Below are 21,152 nucleotides of genomic sequence, written 5' to 3' on the forward strand. Positions count from 1 at the left end.
CGATACCATTTAACAAATTTTTTTGTTGCTCATGTACAAATATTACTTAGCTCGGTAAAGCCTTTACCTACCTAGCTAATATTTGTACCTGCTGAAAAAAATCTGATAAAGTAACATTTAATAAAGGATTAATTGTAGCCTATTCTTCATTGCAAATACCTATATTTGGATTAGATAGTTAGGTACAATGTACCTACTGATAATATTCTTGATACTTTCGGTTATTTTCCTTCCATACTTTGAGATTTTTTTTATTATCAGTTTTAGTATAACTCTACCTGAAAAACTGAAAAAAGGAACACCTAGGTAGGTGCTTCTTTATTTTTTTTTGTGTTTTCATTTGAAATTTCACATCATATAACACACTGAAACGTGTCTAATAACACCTAATAATCTGTAATAGACACCTACGCGTATAATTAAACAGGCGCCAATGGGAGGAGTGAGATCTATTGTATTGTCTATGGGAAGGCACAGAGAGATGTTTCAGATCAAAATACATTTTCAAGTCACATAACAAAACTTTTTTTTCTTCTAGCATAGGACAGTTTTTTTTTCTTAGACGGAAATAAACACTTAACCTGGCTTTTAATGTCACACCTTCCTATCTAGTCATTGGGGAAAGAAATTGAAATTTGGTACCAACCAAGACCACTATCTACATCTACATACCTACCCTACAAAAAAACGGGTTAAAATTTATTGTGGGAACCAAGTATGTATTTGTTTGGCTTGGTTCTCTATCTTCCCTATCTTATCCAACAAGGAGTTTGTAATACACCATCAGGCCTGAAGTATCAGGAAACACATATTTATTTGCTGTATTCTGAAAAGAAATTGCCTTCCAGTACTTATTTGATCCACTAAAAGCCAACTTGACACTTGACACCTTGTCATGAAGTGCCGACGGAACATGATACCACAATACCTAAGTGATGATCATGTTGTTTTAATATGTTTTAGTTAATAATAATTTTAAATAATGCATATAGATTTTTCTTTTGAAAATTAGTCTTTGTCGCTAAATATGTATCTAATGTTTACATAGGAATGTAATTATGAATTATTGTGTTGTTAAAATGAAGATGGTTTATGTTCATAACTTTAAGTAAAGAGTTTGTTAAAGTTAAGGTCAGTATCAACTCTTGACAATAGAACCTTAGCTTGTTCCCCTTCATCCAGATTTAGTAAATAGACCTTTGTATACAACAGCTGTTTTGGAGCTGTCAAACGTTTTGACATTAAGTTAGAAGTTGACAACAAACTTACAATGGTTTTGTTGGAGGGCGGCGCCGGCAGCGGCGCGTACATATCAGTGATCATCGCCACGAACAACACTAAACGTGACACATAGCGAACTCGAAACAATTACAAAGTGTCACTTGTTAACGCGAAGCGCGACGGTGTCCGCATGCTGACGTGAGCGATGCGAGAGCGCGACCGACGTGTGGCGCGCGCCATCGACTCCCCGGAGAATGGCGCGGGGGCGCAGCCGCGGGGGGGAGTGGGCGGGGCTCACCAATCCCAGCCTCTTACCGCGCCCCGCCCACGCCGCGCCCCGCCCGCAAGGTCGCAGGGCGGGCGTATCGATCGCACGCGCTCGCACGAACAGACTCCATTTTATTTCGGCTCCCTCGATTTGCATAAAGTTTTTTGTTTCAAATTATTGCTTAGTTGGTACTTGGACGTAATGTTGGCTACAGTTGAGCTTCGACGTTCGTGTTATGAATGTAGATATGTTCCAGTTGTAATGGCGATGCGATTAACACTGTGTTGACTTGCCCTGCCTGGATATTCAGGAGTTTCCCCTAAGTGCTGTACTTACTCATTTACTGAAATACTGAAAAGGTATTGAAAAAATAAATTTGGCATGAGTCTTACGTTATTATATTTCAGTGACCTTTTCCTCTTTCAGTAATTTTAGGAGACCTGCCTACATTTTTTTTTTCTGAAAGAGACCTTTCCAAACTTTTCACTTATAATACCACAAGAGCTTCAAAATTATCGGGTATTTTCCGATAGGTTCGTTGCAAACAAACAGGTTAAAATAACGAGCGCGAAGCGCGAGTGATTTTCCTGAAAACTTGACGACTTTATTTGTTTGCAAACCTTGAGAAATGCCAGATAATTATGAAGCTCGTGTATTATTTTTCCGTCCCAAATGTCGGCCACAACCTGTCAGTTTGACGTAGCAACGACCAGAGAAAATATTCAAAAAATTTTCAGTATAATACCATGTAGGTTGTACCACGTGACGTCGAATGGTGCAATTCTATTGGTCGATATTTGGGTCGGAAAAATAATCAATAGAATCCTAGATACAGTGACTGATTGGCCAGTATTTAGGTGGCCGGTTACCTAGGTATAAGTTATGCAAAGTTACTACTTACTTTTTAAGTAGGTAGTGGAAAGGTACTATCAAAAATCAAATTAAAGAGATCGGTGATATTGATTTTATTTGGTTAGTGCAATTAGTTACCGAAGTAAAACTTTGGTTAAGCACCTAAACTTAGACTTACACCTCTCACAACCCTAAATATTTACATAAGATGACGAAATCCTATCAAAACATCATCAAGATAGATCCAGAAGCCGATGAGATCATCAAGAGTTTGGCTTATTAATTTTGTCAGATTTGGTCATGTTTATTCCCTGAAACCAATAAAAATTAGGTAAACCAATTTTCATTTTTGGTTGAATACAAATCCCTTTTTCGGAATTCCCCCTAACACACATTTCCCCAACAACAGAACATCTGATGCGTTATTACGGACTAATGGCGCCGGTGAACCAACAAGGTGCTAAACATAATGAAATATAATGCTCACCACAAAAACATTATAAACACGACCAAATAATTCGTAATGGCACCTAAAAAAACCCGAAAGTTTGCGTGAAAAAAAAATGATAGCGCCCTTCCGTACCCGAGTTCCTTCAGACGATAAACCTTCTTAGAGACCCGTCGTCGCTTCAAGAATAGCTTAAACGGCTAATAGTTTTATGACACGCATAACACCAGTAAAATGCTCAAGCGCACAACAAGCTATATTAAACTTTATGCTCAAAGTCTCAAGGTTCAACATCCCATTTATTGAAGTCCGGAAATGACAGTCGTGAGGCATTATAGCGACATTAGACAGGGGTGCCATCGGGTTCATAAAATAGTGAAAACGTGAGGTGAGGGGCGCGAAGAGGGGTAAGTGGGCGTGTCGCGGATAACGAAATAAAAATGCTCAGCCCGCTTATAGGCGACCGTGCGAACTCCGCTTAACGCAATAAACATTTTAATTTGAACGCGAAACTCATGCTGAGATGCGAAATTACGACGAGAGGGCGGCGTGTGCGGAAGAAATCAAATTATATGGAAATTTCACGAGAGGCGTTTTTTGGTGCCCATCGGAGATAACGAACTAAATATGAAATATGTAAGGGGTGTTAAAAAATAATTGATTGCGAGGTCTGTTTTCTATTTCAATTTGTTTCTATGTAGGTACCATATGTATGTGCAGGGGTGCCTAGAGAGACTGTGTGTCTTCTATTAAACATACCAAGGGACTGAAGCAGAAACCTTAATGAATGATAATTAATAATAATTCGTGTAAATTAACTACGAGATAGACAAATGTCTGAATGCAATAATCCATTGATAAGTATTTCAGATTGCTTTTCAAAACTTTTCTATGCGTAGAATAGTATTGGCTACATTTCTGATTACAGGAGTGATCATTCTTGACATGGTATTATATAAGTATTTTATATTCGTGTTACAATTTTGAGAATTGGCTATGTGTTTAGTGGCAAATAATTTATTTCTCAGCATCATCATCATCAGCCTTTTCATCGTCCCACTGGTAGGCACAGGCCTCCTCTCTTACAAACAAGGATTGAGGGTCACTTAATTATCATGTTGCTCAATGCGGGTTGATAATTTCAGACTTGATAATTCAGAATTCCTGATCTCCCTAGTAGTATTCATCCCTAGTAGGATTCAAAATTAGAAAAGTTGCATTCGTTGCCTGACCTGAAATCGAACCGTCACACTCATACTTGAGATGTTGATGCTTTACACACTATAGGTACCTATGCCATCTATGTAGGTACCATATGTATGTGCAGGGGTGCCTAGAGACTGGAAGCCGACCCCAACATAGTTTGGGAAAAAAGGCTCGGAGGATGATGAGGTACCTATGCCATCTCGACGTCTATAAAATGATTTCTATTCTATCCTATTTTATAAACTGATGTGTATCTATCCTAGTATCGTATACCGAGTTATGAAGCACTTGATACAGCTCAGTTTGTCCGGCCTGTCGGAAATAGGCGGAAGTGTCCGACGCCGGACCGACTCTCCGGTATCATTCGATCACTGCCATTTAACGCAGTGGCTAGATGTGTCTCATATACGTATGTACATATCTATCTATGGTGTGAGGATAGATCATGTACCTATCTATAGGTGTATAAGCAGCTTTGAGTAGATAGATCATGTAGGGTGTATAGATATGAGTCTACTGATGGTTAGGTATATGTAATTGGAGTTAATGCGTCTAGATATGTGGCCCGCAATGTTTGAAAGCCAGATCTATTTGATCCAGATATGTTTGGGTATCCCTGCTTAAAATATACTTTAGTAAGTATCTATAACTTTTGCTAAATTGTGAGATTTTATATAACTAAGCAAAACTGGAATAAAGTCTTTTTGGCATTATAAACTGCTTTGTAAAATTGTAAATACCTATTAAGTACCTGGAAAGATTGTAAGCTTTACACAACTGCACACACTGAAGTTTGTGTAGGTATTCAAAAACAACGGAAGGATCAATTTTCTACAAAAACCTAAGTACTTATACCAAGTTCCCTTGCGACTTCCAGAACTATAGGTATGCCTAAGTAAAAATAATCGTAGGTACAAATATCCAGGTCTATAGGTATGAGGAAAAGTCATACCTACAGGCAAGGAAAGTAATTGTCGCGAGTCAATACGATAGCCTGTAATTGTCTCGATCAACTGACAAACTTACTTCTTGTCTTGTAAACAATACTTACTGTCAAAACTATAATTGGACATTTATTCGTGGGACTGTTCGGTAGTTCAGTCGTCTTTAGAATTTAAAATTATTTTTGGTGCTTGGTCCTCGATGATGTAACAGAACCCGAAAATATCATAATAAAAATATATATTATCAACATAACATAGTAAATCGAGGTCCAATAACCAATTATTTACATACCTAGGTGTATCTTAGGAAATTATATGTACGTTAGTGTATAAATATACAACTTTAAAGACTTTTCTACAAAAGGTTCCGACCACGTAGCTACCACCCTATTCTGTAGCAAGGAAAAATCCAAGGGAAAACGCCAGGAGGAAAACGTATGAAAAATGCGTCCATCCTCTTATCCACGGATAGGTTCTTATACCTACTACCATAGCATCAGCCCTCGGTTTTACTCACGTCATATTATGATTCAAGTGCATGAATCTTATACTTAGGCACCCTTTAAAATAAACGTATGTAAGCATCTATTAGATAGTCATTTAAGTTTAAATAGATAAGTACATTTAATTTGCAATGACAAGCTTGACCTATCTAAAAAAGCTCAATTCATTTTCAGTTCAGATTCGATTTAACAAACTGAAAAACTCACTAACTTGTGCACAGTTTTTCCATAAAAATGGAAGATAGGCACTTTATATAGATACTGTAAGGGTATCTACAAGTCAAAGTATACATAACTATAATGTTTGCAACCCTGTCGCTATAGCAATAGGTACTATTGGTTAACATATAAAGGGCCACACGCGCTAGGCGCTGCCCGCGGCGTCGCCCGCTTCGCTTCAATGCTCATTGTGCAGCCATTATTCAACGATCGCCTTTTCAATTGCATTTATGAGCGATTGTATTAAAACAAATAGGTATTGGTTATTACAATCGTGGCTTAGATGCTGAAATAAACTTAGATTGTCGGCAGCTCTGGTCATAGAAATTATTGTTGCATTGTTAATCATTGGATTGCTTCGTGGTAGCAAGAGAGAAGAGGGAAATCTATTTAGGGTAGGTTCTACCTACCTATCTAAGATTTTGAATAGTGTTTTTATTAAAGACCCAGAATTTGTCTCTTGCACATTACTAAAACTAAATGCAATGAAAACTATAGATCTGAATCTTATTGAAAGGGACAACGCAGCTTGCTTATGAAAACATCAAATTGTAATAGGTACATATGAGTCAAATAGGTACATTACAAATTATACTTTATGACATAGATTAAATATACGTAGGTAGATGTGACTGGCATGAGCCCGAATAAATAATCATAGCCGCTTGATTCTAGCCACGTTTAGTAGTTTTGAACCATGTCAGAAACCAATGACCACATTGTATGCAAAGGCCCAAGCTGAGTTTTCTTGGGCAGTATCTAGAATCTACGTAGGACTCGTATGCCAAAGAACAGTCTGATATGTTGTTAAAATCTTAAATTAATTTGTGGAATGACTTCACTTTGAACAAATCTAACTCAAAATGCCATAAACCACTTGACCACTTTTATATCTACATATTTCTAACTAGACCAAGATACAGTGCCCACATAAATCTTTGCTGATATATTAATTGCAAAATTGTACGTGATTAAGTTGGAACAAACAATCAATTAATACATAAAACATCAGTTCTTTTGAACTGTTTCAAATGCGCATGAGCAATAAGATTACGAACAATGTAGAATAGTTAAACAGTGCCGTTCCGTAGCTTGATCTCTTATTTAGCCATTTTTACTAATAATTATGGTTATTTGTAGTGAAACTAAGAAGATGAATGCTCTTTGTAAGTGTGGATCACTTAAGTACTCAACTAACGGAAGTCAATAATGAAAAAAGTCAATAGTATCGAAGTAAATATGGCAAAGGTTTCATTGCAGAAAGAGATGAGGAGAAAATAACAGATACCTAAGTACTTTTGGCCATTAACTATGTCCACTAGATATTATTTTGGAAAAATATCTCAGTTAAAAACATTTTTGCATAAAACAGTACAATTCCAAGGCACAACATTGTCATGGATCGTCACGTGTCTTGCGCACGCGCACCCACCAAGCCCGTGACGAATGCATTACTCTCGGCTCTCATCGCTCACAATATCCATTTCACAGTGTCCATCGAATCGATGACGACAAATCTAAATTACCGATTTCGTCATTCAATATTCGTTCCGATATAATTCCGCTAGTCGATAGCGGAAAATCGTAATAGAGGCGTCGGTATTACCGCTCAGAAATCATTAAGGAATTGCAAGAGGTAAATGAATTAGAATTATACGCTATCTATGTGCAATTTATCATCCCACGTAATGTATATAAGCGAATAGATTTATCTGGCTTGACAGACTCACTTTTGTCTACTGTTGATGCAATAAACTGCAGACATTTATGAATATTAGCATTCTTGCACACAATGACCTTAGCTGTGTTTGGACGGTTTGGTCGTACAAAATAATTTGTTTTATAAGAAAACGATATCTATGTTCGATATTTATTTAAGGCCATTAAGTGCAAGAACTGAAAGCACGTATTTTGTCAAATGTTTTGTTTCTACATAAGCGTAACAATAGACCAACTTGTATTCATTTGCCTTGTTATTTAAGACTCTACAAACTTTTAATCGAACTTATCGAAATTACATTTTCTTCAATTCTGAGACAACTGTGGCTTGAAGTAAGACTAGAAGTCCAATTCTTTAAGCTTCAAGCTTCAAGGGGTTGTAGCCCATGTTCCACATTAACATTTTTGAGTTTGAGCTCCTGGAGTCCCAAAATTAACCGAGACCAAAAGTAAGTGTGTAAGGCCTTCAAAAACTTAAGGGCTATGAAAGAACCCAAGAGGAGTTAGTACTAAAGTCACAAAATATATAAACAAACATAATAACAAAAATACTTACTAATATCTTCATATCCTTGTGATCAGCGGTCACGGGGTCGATACTAACCTGCAGGCAAAAAAGAAATCTTATGAGTTTTGGAGTTTATGAAAGGAACGGGTGCAAAAAATATATATTTTTCGATAGCGCTATAAGGATGTCCTAGAGAGTAAACCAACTAGATTCATCATTTCCAAAACTGCATGCTTCAGACGGAACCGAAATTAATGACAGTTTTTTTAAAGGACCACCCTGAAATGCATGTAAATTCCGTTAAAACAACAAATTCGCATTTTATTAAACCTATACCCGAAATTACTGTGCCCAACAAAAAGCAAGCCCCACGGTACAAAACATTGTTGATTTCCTATTTTCCCATCAGTCAAAGTAGGAAAAAACTAATTAGAAAGTCCCTAAAAAGTTAATATCATAAGTCGGGGCCGGACACACGAGCGAATTTAATTTGGAGCTTTTTTAATTACGCCAGGAGAATGGTTCTGAGCGGGCTGGTTTCGGCGCCGCGCGGCCGCCAGCCCTGTAATTATGGGCCCCGTAATTGCGGGACCCAACAGTGTGCACCCCGGCCCCCAACCCTCGCCCCGCTAGCTAGCCGCAGATAGCCAAACCAGGGAAATCAGAATACCCAATTTTTTGGTCGACATAAAATTTTGCAGAATTAATGTTGTTCTCTTATAGGTTTTTAATAGGCTGTAAAAATTTGGTACTTAAGGATTGATTTAAAAAATTTTGGAATTCAACTTATATGGCTTGATAGGTGAGAGAACTTAACTTATCGAACACAATATAGGGAACTGAAAGGGGTTTAGTTCAATATAATGATAGTTAAGTGGTTAATTTTCTCGACCTATATATTTTCGGATACCAAAATGTTTTAGGAAAATTGTGTAAGAAAAGAGCTTGGAAAAGTGTGCGGAGTTAGATGAACCGTGTCGTGTCATCGTTGGCCGATGCCCAACGTTCGCAGAAATCCTTACATTGCGAGCTCTTACTAGTTTAATTATAGCAAGGCCAGTCAACTGACGGGCGAATTCAGAAGATTCACTTTATTTAGCTAGGATTATAAAAGGATTTTTTATGGACTTTCCCACCAGCAAATAGGTATAATGATTTCATGGAAAATTCCTCCCTAAAATGACCCTCCCACACAGGCTTTAGGCCTGTGTAAAAATCGTTTGCTTGGAATAAAGACACATTACAAGAAGAGGTTAAAAAAAAATATACGGGCCTATTTTCGATATACACTACGCCTAAACACCGTCCATTTCATTAATAAAATTTTAATATAGAACGTATTACACGGCAGGTGATTGGCCTTCGCGTTGTTTGGTCCCACTTCTAACAGTAGGTGCGAGTGAATTGTACGCTTAATTACGATGACTGGACTTTTGAAACTCAAAATAAATTTTAACTTTTTAAGTCCGCATTATGATAATTATATATTCGGCCATTGACTAATGTATACCAACTACTTACTGTTAGGATGGATGGATTAGATATAAATCTGATATCTTTTGAGTAACGTTTTATTTGTTAAACATAAGTAAAAACCTGAAGACGTATGGACTTGATGTTTACTGAAAACTTATTTTATAAATTCATGCTGGTAACGTTTGCTAACAAGATTAGCTAGACAAAAAATGCAAATAACAAGATGTGTGATTTTGTATACTAAATAGCGCTTAGAATACCCAATCTGAAATCGTTGAAGAATTTTTTTTAACAAACGCAGAAGGTATTTTTTCTACAAAAACTATTTTTCATAGAGCATTGATTGTGTATTCAAAAAGGGAGAATACACAGTTAACATTCTCAAAATAAGCAACATTATAATTCACACATCACCACCTAAAATTGGCCTCCATTGTGCACGTATTTGCCTAAAATAGTTGAACAAACATCTGAGAAACAACAATGGCGGATCTCGAGGTTCATTGTCGAGGCGACGCCGTGCCCCGGGAGGTGTTTGTACCATAATCACCACGTAATCACACCAATTAAATATTTTTATTCCCATTCTGCCTTTGTGCGATTCGTGCCTTTGTCGGTACGGTTCTGTTGGACGTCTTTTGTTTGTCAATCGTTCAACCGTGGAGTTTTTGCGCGCTTTCGAACGTCGTCTCATTTTCGATGTAATCAATGAAATACCTAGCTAATTATTGTTGTATTGTGATTTTGTTTTGCTAGCTTTTTTTGTTAGAAAATGGTAATGTAATTTGTATTGTGTGCGAAATTAATTGTAGGTTTAAGTTTATTGATTAGGCTAATTTGTAAAGATACTGTTATTAATTGCGTTCGTACTTAATTAGTATTTAAAAAGGTATCAAGCTCATTTTTCTTCGATTAATACCTAAGTTTTATTCTTCATATAAGTTTCTTTGAAAACCTATCCTTTACATTTAGATTATAATTCACAACAATTTAATTTTCAGTACGCCCTACAAAATGTTGAAGTGTGTTTTACCGTGAATTTTATATACTGAGTTTTCTTTCAGTTCGTAGTGGTCATATTTTTTCTGCAGTTTTCCTTTTAAAATAATTTCATTGATTTACTTATTTCACTTTTTGTCGTAAAAAAATAAACAGATCTTTATTTAAATCTGAAGAAGTAATTGAAAAAAAAAAACATCCAAAGAAATAATTATATTTACCTCGTTGAAGTAGTTATTATTGACATTATGGGCAGCCGGGTGCGGCGCCCCATGCTGCTGATAGTACGCACAGTTCATGGCTTCCCATCAGATTCTAATACGGCACGATCACAAGGCACTAGCACACGCGCGACAAATTTTCCATGTCAAAGGAAATTTTTAGGGAACAATTAACTCGTGACGAATCGATGCGACGAACGAATCTCGCCTACTAAATGTTAATTGTAGGGTTCTTGGTTGTCGGTGAGGCGGCGTCTCGCTCGCTCGCTTCGCGCGTCTCTCTCGCTTCGCGCGTCTCGCTCGCGCCGCGGTCGTGCGCGGTTTGTGTACGGCGGGGCGGCGACTGGCGCAGGGCGGCGTGAGGGCGGGCTTACGTCGCACACGCAAAACTAATGTACCACGCACTTTACTGCGTCGGGAAATTAAATCTCAGATTGTTTTAGTGAGACCCCTGTAGGTACTCGTATTGGTGTTATAATTTGTAATGTTTTTATGTTATAACTCATATCTTAATGCCTTGGCTTATAATGAGCTTTCAGTAAGGTTGTAAACTTCATGATTTGTTTTTACTAAACAATATATGGCATTAATTTAAATTGTTTTGAGGCATCGTTAATCAGAACTAAAGTCTTACCTATATTCCAACTTCCAGGCACGCTTCCACTTTTTTATCCTTTTAACATTTTTTAGTTATGTTGGTAAACGTATTTTCAAATATACAAAAAATACCGCAACTCTCTAATAAGGAAGAAACTAAATATTGAATCAAGCAACTGTCGGGTGAAAAATTTCCCAGAGGAAATGATTGGCTCTCGAACTCCGGATTTCTCTATTAATTTTACAACGGAAGAACTTGTGAAATTTAATAGACCGTTCGCCTTCCTTTTGAACATTTCAAATTGGACAACTAATCTCGTTCAACTTGGGAAAGGTAATATTTAATAATAAACAGACGTTAAACGGCAGTTTAGTGTGAGCGTATTCAAGTTTGTTCAGAAATCTATACTCAGTCTCTACGTACATAGACACTTCAATATTAATGCCTATAAGAACTTAAACAAAAAACACAAACTTCAATTCACGTGTGATAGAAAACAATAAACATTGTCAAAACGAGTTTTCCTGTTTATAAAGCAATCCTTTTAATTCGTTTTTTTTTTTTTGTTAATTACATAGATATTATAAAACATTTAGAAGAAATATTACTGGGCCAGTTTGCAGCGTCATATTGGATCAGGGATATTTGCAATTAGTACCAGCATTTCCAAATCAAAATCCACCTATCTCACATTAGTCCAAAACCAAGACAATTTTACACCATCCCAAAGTAATAAATGTTTCCGGTTCATAATAAAGAACATCGGATCGTTACCCCATGCGACTATTATAAAAATTGCTCCATTTTTTACTGTCCCACACCGAATGGGGGCGGATACGACTCGTATGACAGGATACGCTTTCCTTACAATGTTTGGATCACGCGAAATATTCCTGTGATACACTAACAGATGGTTGGACTGATTTTATTTCGTTTAGAACTATTTTTTGTACGAGATGAAGTGTAAGTTGAGAACTTTATTGTTCACGGAAGAAATGTGCAACATTTATTTACATGACACTCACGGTAACTACATGATTTTGAAATCTCATTAGTATTATAAATATAAATATAAAATTTTGTGAAACAGTACCTAACTTTCGCCCGGGGTGTTAACTGCGTATCGTGAAAACTACTCCTACTTCCAATTCCCAGATAAATAAAGTCGATGACACTGGTTTATAGCGGAGCTTTCCAACAATGTTTTTTTTCAAATAAGTTCAGTATTGCGGAGGTTTTACCTCCTCCCTTAACTATTAGTATGAAGCTGTTACAAACTACTAATCTTACTACTTTAAACGTAAGTGTATCATCATTTTGTATCACATGAGTGTAAAACATAGTATGCCACTATAAGTGCTATATATCATGTCGCACTAATATAAGACCACCCAGCAGTTGCCGGAATAAAACTTGCTTTTTTCACATCACACTTGTCATGATCTTAGTTACGATAGTATTTAACACTACCATTAAGTTAGTCAGTCTTGTAGTTACGTGTCAAGTTGTAACTGTTTGTCAGGAATGCTCTATCTTTGCACTGACATACTTTCGAGCAAGTCAAACGTGAACAGTGGTTGGTCACCATAGAGTGGAAACAAGATTCGAAATTCAAAAAAGTTGTCTCATCATAGAAAAAAAAGTCCGTAAGATGGTGAGCCCTGCAAAGAGGTTAGTAGCTAAAGCAAAATGGAAAACCTTAGACATGACCTTTTGAGTACCGATTGCATAGCAAAAATGCATAACAAAAAATATGCTACCTATATGCTTGACACTGTATAAACGCCCACCCTTTATAAACAAAACTACATACTGGACATTCGCCCCACATCGACACATAACTGAATAAATATATCCATTAGCGTCACTCAAAAATGTTATACATTATTTTTTAAACAATTCCTGTCGTGATTTTCACAATGAGGTCCGTCGATGTCACCGTGCGATAGGGAACCATTTTGTATAGAATATAGAATAACATGAGTAAATGATAGTTATTAGAGCAGAGTGGGTGAGGCGTGTGCGCGTAATTATTGTAATCTCGGGGCGCACGCTGCGCAAGCGCGAACCGTCCAAGGAGCGCGGGCGCAAGCCGTGGTGCTATTGTTCACTGTTATGTAGTGCTAATGTGGAGGTCTGGTTATGTGAGAATTTGAATTGAGAAGCTGTTTGTTTACTTTGATAGTTTTTTGTTGGACAGCAATGCTAAAACATATTTTGAATACGGCCCAAAAGTAGTATTTTAGGAAACTCTACATTGGTAAAAGATATACCTGATTGCTCAACTGCCAACAGTTCCCATATATTTATCTAGTTGAGAAGACTCGATGAATTATTTTTCTTACTTCGACTGATTTCTGATTCTGCATCTTAATCCGTTCAACATGATAAATGCAAACTGACTGGGCAGCTAATATTTTTTCTTTCTCACAGTAAACTAGGTCACTACTCACACATATCAAACGCGCCAAAAAATCTCACTTTCAACACATTGCGACATAAAACGTCACAATTTCGTCGCGTGCGCACGTTTCGCCGCCCTCGGCCCGCCCAGCGCCGCCCTAGACCCGAACGTATCGGATTGCCATCACAAAACAACTAACACTTTTCATTATTACTTTTAGTATTATTCTGGGATTTTGTATGCTTTGTATATTATGTAGTACTACAAAGAATATATGGTTTATTGATTGTACTGTATATTTGAAATCTGGGGGACTGTTTTATGAAACCTGATTGTTAGAGTTGACGGGCGGCGTATGTATATGATATCGAGATTCATTTTGGTATCAAATACTATGTATCAAGTACTTATGTGTATGTAGGTATAATATATGGTTGTACTGTAATTTCTGTATAGGTATTTCCTAAAGGCACTGTGCCCTAAGCAACAATGCAATATATAAAATTAGTTAGTTAAGTATATGTTAATCTCAATTTAATTTATAATAAACCTATCGAATGACTAAAATGTATAGAACATTCAACATACTTATCATACATGTAGTTTTTAATTGAAACACCTTTCTCATATCTCATATCATTCACCTAACAAAAGACAACAGCTTCTACCTGAAATAATACCATCACTAAACAATTGCATACACGCACAGCCGTTTCGAAGTGCAAGGCCCCTGCAATCCGAGTGCGCGTTCTATGAAGGGTGCATCGTATCCGCTTGCAATCTTACACCTACTTCCGAGCTCGTAACTGATAAAAGTTGGGTTGGGTACCAAATGTGGAACTATTGATAAACGGGTTTAATTTTGGAAATGAGAGGGTTGGTTCACATTTTTTGCGCTTACGTAAATGTTATGGTTATGTAAGTTAAGTAAACTTTATGGCTGGATAGCATTAGAACATTTTATAGATCCAATCTCTATTGTCACGGATTTTGTAAAATAAGTAAGTAGTTACCTTTATTAGAAATTACATTAACTGTTTCCACTCATTGCTGTTTAGATAGATAAATGAATTAAGTACCCACAAGGAATATTTTCTCATGCGATTTAATAGAACAGTAGCAGATTCAAAACAATCTATTGTTGAAAGGTGCAATATTTTACGCTAAATATTGACAAAGCAAAACCAGAGATAATCTAATACTCGCAGATATGTAAAACGTCCACTTCATTGACAACACGTGTGATTTGGTCTTTTGAGTGGCGAAGCATTGTTGAGCGCCCGGATTATCTCCATTCACACAGATTCATTCATGTTTCAATACCGGGACTTTGGGCGACAGTTTCCTATGCAAAATTTCGCGTAATCCCGGAATAAAGGTATTCAAAATGTTTCCGCTGATCCGTTGGGAACATCGGGACAATGTCTGTCGCAGTGTTGAGATGTTCACTTGACGATATACGTCAGCCCTTGACACTGTTTACGAACATAATAGGATTAAATCTAAAGAGGATATTGTGTTTTGAAATGTTGAAATCTGTTGAATACTACAATCGATTTATTGAGATAACAAATTGTAATACGTTTCGATAGGTACTTTAAGGTAAGTACTCGAGTACGTACCTGAAATATGAATAATTGGATGGCGTTAAGTTACTGTGATTGCGATACACGTGCAATACCTCTGTTGTTACTGCGGGTCAGACTTGATGGTATCGATAAAATTTACAGTTTTTTTCACAATAATGTAAAGATAACCAAATTATTAAATAAATTGCGTGAATCCCATATATGAGGTGCATATATCGTGACAGGTCGACGCGGACGCGAGACGCGAGCAATGCGCGGCTCGAGCCGACACCAGCGCCGCGCCGCGACTTGCCAAACAACAAAATAAACCGGCCAACCCGTGTAATAATGGTGTTTCCACCCTGTAACAATAACTACATAATAGTCGAGAGTTTTTACGAGCTTTTGTGAGCTTGTCGAAGCTTCTACTTGGCGTTTTTTGTGATGAATGCCGCTCGTTGCGCCGCGCTTCACTTTACGACTGGAGAATATTTTATTGAATACTTACGCCGCGCTTAAAGGTTTAGCATTGGTCGAAAGAGCCCTTCAAACCATTCAGTGTTGCCATCACCATATTGTTGGACGGATGAAATACTTTCTTTGAGGTCGGTTGTAAGTTTGCAACGGAGCATACGTACATACAGCTAAGTTGCACAAATGCACAGCGTCCGTAGCGGCCGAGATGAAACACGATCATGCTGAGACACTGACAAAGCACCGATTACCATATAAGTGCGCGGTCCGTGAACGCGATCCATGTGAGAGTTGCTCAGTTGCGCACACGACGCTCGAGATGAATTTTTCCAATTATAAAAAGAGATAACCGCAACGTATAAAGAAATAATAGCGGTTGTTAATTGAAAACTTAATCGAGAATTCATATTTCATGGCCGTACACTTTAGAAAACTACTTTCTCTATTTTAGGTGTGCTTATAAATATGTATTAAATTATGTGTGTAATTAGATAATAGAATAAAGATACGTCTTTTATATGTGATATATAATTAAAATGCTCAGGAATTAATCAACAGCCTTCGTCTTGCAGCATTAATTTGTGATTAAAACCTATTCGTAAATTGAAACAATCAAGAACCTCTACCCAAACATTTGTTGCAGATTAATTAGATTTTTGAGATTAGATCGATAATGGAATAATGAAACCGAGTTGTGTTATAGGTACAATATTATTAATACGGTGCAATGCGAATAGTGGAGACGGTTATAGCCGGCACATGGGCGCGCCGCGTGGCGATGTCCGTTGTTGAGATAAAATTAATGGCCGCTATTAAACCGCGAAACACTCCGCGGAAGACTTCATTAATTTCCCGCAACGGAGTACGCCTCTAAATGCCTCAGATGATCCGCCGATAGATTTATTAATTATTGAGCGTTATAGTCGTTTCCTTATCTGACACGCATTCCAATTAGCTATCACTATGAAGTTTGAAAGAAGGCAAATCAGGTGAGTTTAGAGGAGGGAGCGGGGAGTGTGGAGGGAGGGGAGGTCGATAGCCGCAATAAATCAAGATATTATCTTCGCCGAGCATTACGAGCGCCGATACCAAAGGGTAAGTCGCCGGACCTCGGCTTTACGCATCGTATGTACACATACCTATATGTTTCTAATACAGTGTAATGCTTATATTGAATTGGTTGGTCTTTGAACCTTTTATAAGATAATAAACAAAACCTAAAAATAAAAAAAATATTAGTTAAAATAATGTTGGCAAAATGAATTTGAACGCTACGAAAATTCGTAGGTCATCGACACCCGTAGCCTCGCCAAATGTTTAAATACAGTGTGGGCTTAAGTTAGCATTTATATTTCTAGTGAAAATGATTATATGGAATTAAGTTGTAACATTATTATTTTTGTGGTTTGTAAGCGAAAATGCTTTTATTGGTCTACAAAAATGAGTGGTCAATAGTTTCGTTTTTTCTGTGTGCTACGAAAATTCGTAGCACATACTCGTAGCGAAGTAAGTTTTTGACTGCAAGTGTACACTCATAAATAAAAATAATAATTATACGTTTTGTAAACAGATGCGATCGTTTCTCACTTGGGTGATATTTTGCAGGATTCCAAATAATTAACCCAAAGAGGTTGCGCCTAAGGCAATGAACTCGTTGTGTTTTTTGAACATCCAATACCAGTATTGACTATTCTGCAATAAATCACACAGAAAAATCTTCGTCTATCGATATCATTGTAATCTCTATGATATAATTTTGTTTTTTTACCACAACCGCGAGGATATATTTCAAACGGACAATCGAAAAAGCAATAATCAGTGTTACAATAAAGTATAATTACACACTAAACCGTATAATTTGTAAACCATTAATTAAAATTCAACTAAAGATGAAAACAACAAAGTTGTCTGGGAATCACAAATCAAACGCAACTCGGCGATGGCCGGGGGCGCAATAAATCAGGCGAGCGCTTAGGCCTTCTTAGCTTTTCTAGATAGAGATTTATCCCGTAATAACATGTTGTTTTTCACTAAATCAACCGCCGAATTATCCGGTAGAGGAGCAATGATTAATCGGCGGGGCTGCCGATGTAATGATGGCCGCATAGCGATGCGCTGCTCGCGGCCCACCGCGCCGAGCCGAGTGCCGACAAGTGCGCGAGCGCATGCCTAGCTGCGCCGCATTCTAGGGCTGTCCACTCCATCACTATCAGCGATGCAGTGACCACCAACGATTTATACCTACACCATTGGCACTTTATACACAACTTTATTACAGTAATCATTATTCATTACATTATTATATGTAGATTTTGTTATTAGTAGACCTTAACGACATTTACAAATAAAGAGGCGCTTATAGTTTTTGAAAACAGTGGTTAGACTGTAATAAAGTCTCAGTTGCGAAAATTATATGTCATTTTCCTACCAGTAGATGAGAATAGCTACATAAGAACCAGAAAATTACATAGGTATAGCTTGTGTGTTTCCTATGATTATGATTTACGACAGATGTTTCAGAAAACAAATTGAATGAAACTACCATAGAAAATGGGGTTCTAAAAGACATAGAAGCTTTCATTAAACCAAATTCCTAAGAAGTCGACATGAATCCCATCTGACGTTCATCTGTGGAGCTTTTAATTAAACGCTATCTTTAATTAAAACTACACGCGACGGACGATATTTCATAAAAATAAATAAGTTTTCAGTGCACCTAGGAAGTCTTTATTAAGATTGCGATTGCAAAGAGGCGTGGCCGGCCACTTGCTCGGGAATTTGAATAATCGGCGCATTACAAGTTAACATTATTATGTACGGTCAAATATACTGGGATTTCAACATATAATTATGTACAGTGAGCAGACCGTATAATGTTCCGCATTCATCTATTAAGTCAGTCGGTCAAGAATTTTTAATGCTTCTAGTCAGCCATTTTGTGCCTCGATTTGGATATGGGGGCAATTATATTCTTTTATTAGGTTCCTAATTATTCAGCTAGACGTCTAAATTTTGTATGTCAGCTTGGTAATTGAGGAGAAATCTAAAATAATTATTATTTTGGTGATTTCAAGTCATGTAATTCTATACGCTACTCCATTCATCATCGTTAAGTATTTGCTTCGACCATTTTGTTCTTCAATTGGTAAGTGACTCTATAAACACAATTAAGTACAACTAGGTGTAAATTCGGTGACCACGCGCTTTACGCATATAATCTATACCATGTGACGATGTTTCGCCAGCAGGAACTACAAAAGTGATCAACATTATTATGTCTTCATAAACTAGTAAGTTCGCTATAAATGTTTATAAAAGTTTCACACTTGTTCATCTAAAATCCTGCTTGAACAAGTTTCTTATCAACATACCCCATATTTTACGATGAACAAAACAAGTCTGAAGACGCAACTCTAGCAAACAAGTTGGTATATGATAAGTGAGACAGTCCGGCGCGGTCGATTGATCGCAGATCGCGGCAAAAATTCCTAAGTTTGCATACGACGGCAACGGCCATATTTCAACCATAATGATAGCAAGCGAGCGTGATAATAATTGTTATTACTATGATCCACATCTGCTATTATTTTATAATTGAGGGCTTTTGGGTGAAACCCTACAATTATAAGAAGAGCCTAAAGCAACAAGCAACATGCATGAGGTGAACGAGTTTTTGCCTCGTTCCCTAAATTATGATATATTTACCAAAATGCATCCCATCAATAGGTCGTGTGATAAATCTGCTGTTATAAGGAAAATTTATTCGTTTTGGTTTTTTATTGAAATCAAAGTTAATGGTTATTGAAACACGACGTTGGCGACCAATTGGTATCACTGATTACGAAAAGTGTTATTGTTTGCCAGACTAATCCAGTTTTAAAAAGGGTTTTGGCAAATTACGGTCTGACTCATCAAGGGTTCTAGAGGATCTGACGACGTGACATGATTTTAAAAGGGTCGAACGATTTCGAAGAACTTGACTTTCAGACTCCATAATGGTTTTATGTTAGGGAAACTGGAGAAGGCATTTTGAGTGATTGTTTACGCAGTGAAAACCCACCTAATTCCTATTTATAATATGTTATATTCAACAGAGTTTACTTGTAAATCTTATTGGAAAATATTTGTACAGAAAATAATCTCGATTTTGCTTCAGCGTACAAGAACATCTCGACAAAAAAATGTTTTCGCCGACCAGCCGCGATCATTCGATTAAACCTCGAAAAACATTAATCGCTCGAATATCTACATAGCGTAATCCTGAGAACGGAGAGTTCATTATTTATTATGAATATTAGTCAATTTTTATTTAGTGAAAAAAAGCGAGCGACGCACCGGGGCTTGGCCGGCTGCAATTAACTGGCCCAACCCTGTAATTATGGACAGTAAATTTCTGGACGGCAGGACTCGGGTATATTGTTCTATCTGGCTTATAAGGATTAGCTGACCGCTGCCAGGCATCGCTCATTTGACGCCAGATATCTAGATATGATGTGAGTGAATAGGGTCGGGTTGCTTTCGGAGTTTTGGTACACGAAAGTGAAATTTCATTGTTTGGAAGCTTTGATTAATGAGGAAATTTGCTCATGTACACTCAATACGTCCATGTTTTGGCAATGTCCTACATTTATGCTCATATATGGGGTTTGCTAAGCCAAAGATTACACAGCTATCACAAATGAATAATATAGAGTAACCCTAATGTAAAGTGGCCGTTAAAACGTCGAAAACTTTAGTCTATTATAGAAGAAGCTAAGGAAAGTTCCCAACTTAATTACATGAGGGCTTTATCTGAAACGGGAATCGTACTGTGGCCTCCTAATTGAGTTTACTATTTAAATAATTTGGGATGGGTCGGAGAGGTCCTACCACCTTTACATATTAATAAAATGGAATAAGGGTAGTATGTTGTATAAGCCGTAAATAAATTAATCTAATAAAAAGGAACATTTGAAACTGAAAAGTTGTTGATTTTTTTTGTCTAGCTAGATGGGATAGCATTATTTGTAGGTAATTAATGGGAGAGGTAATACTTAAATCTTTTATGGAACGCAAGCATTATAACAAATTAAGAATGACTTAAAAGTGTCAGTTCAATCACCACAAGCTACTGACCAGCAAAAGTAATGCTTCCTGAATCGATTATCGCTAATAACATCCTCAGCGCTAAGTACGCAATTACCTTAACTCTAGTACCATTTACCATAAGTATCTTATTTAACTAAACATTTAAGACAGCGGACACACCTAATTACGTTAATATTAGCAAAACAGCATAGAAACGCGACCTTGAAACCCAAACTAAGGATGTAACATGTCACGTCAAACTGACATTATCGATAGAATGTAAATAAGAAAATGATATGCATAACAGGAAATAGGTATCGATACTCGGAGTCGATCTCTGACCCCCATTCATTCACAATTAGGCTCGTGTCACGGCACATATGCCGTTGTCGTGTTTCGTCGTGGTTTCGAGACACAATGGCATCACGTCATGACGAGGCGGAATGTACGCCATTCA

The 21,152-nt window shown here is 37.2% G+C and overlaps 1 protein-coding gene across 5 annotated transcripts in view; it reads right to left on the bottom strand.

The window, feature by feature from the left end:
• The window catches only part of LOC110375699 (transcription factor Sp9), a 66,738-nt gene that overhangs the window by 18,422 nt on the left and 27,164 nt on the right, over window positions 1-21,152 (bottom strand). Inside the window, exons 1-2 of one of the 5 annotated variants that reach the window (XM_021333934.3) lie at window positions 10,585-10,905; window positions 7,937-7,984 (exon numbers count right to left, since the gene is read on the bottom strand). The exons of 1 other annotated variant lie outside the window; for it this stretch is intronic. In XM_021333934.3, the coding sequence (XP_021189609.1) occupies window positions 7,937-7,984; window positions 10,585-10,662 (126 nt within the window). In that variant the 5' untranslated portion in view covers window positions 10,663-10,905. Of the gene's footprint in view, window positions 1-1,269; window positions 1,482-7,936; window positions 7,985-10,584; window positions 10,906-21,152 lie in introns of those variants that run through there. 3 more of the 5 variants (XM_021333935.3, XM_021333936.3, XM_021333937.3) reach the window with 3 other exon arrangements.

The sequence above is a fragment of the Helicoverpa armigera genome, chromosome 9, assembly GCF_030705265.1.
Source record: "Helicoverpa armigera isolate CAAS_96S chromosome 9, ASM3070526v1, whole genome shotgun sequence".
NCBI lineage: Eukaryota > Metazoa > Arthropoda > Insecta > Lepidoptera > Noctuidae > Helicoverpa > Helicoverpa armigera.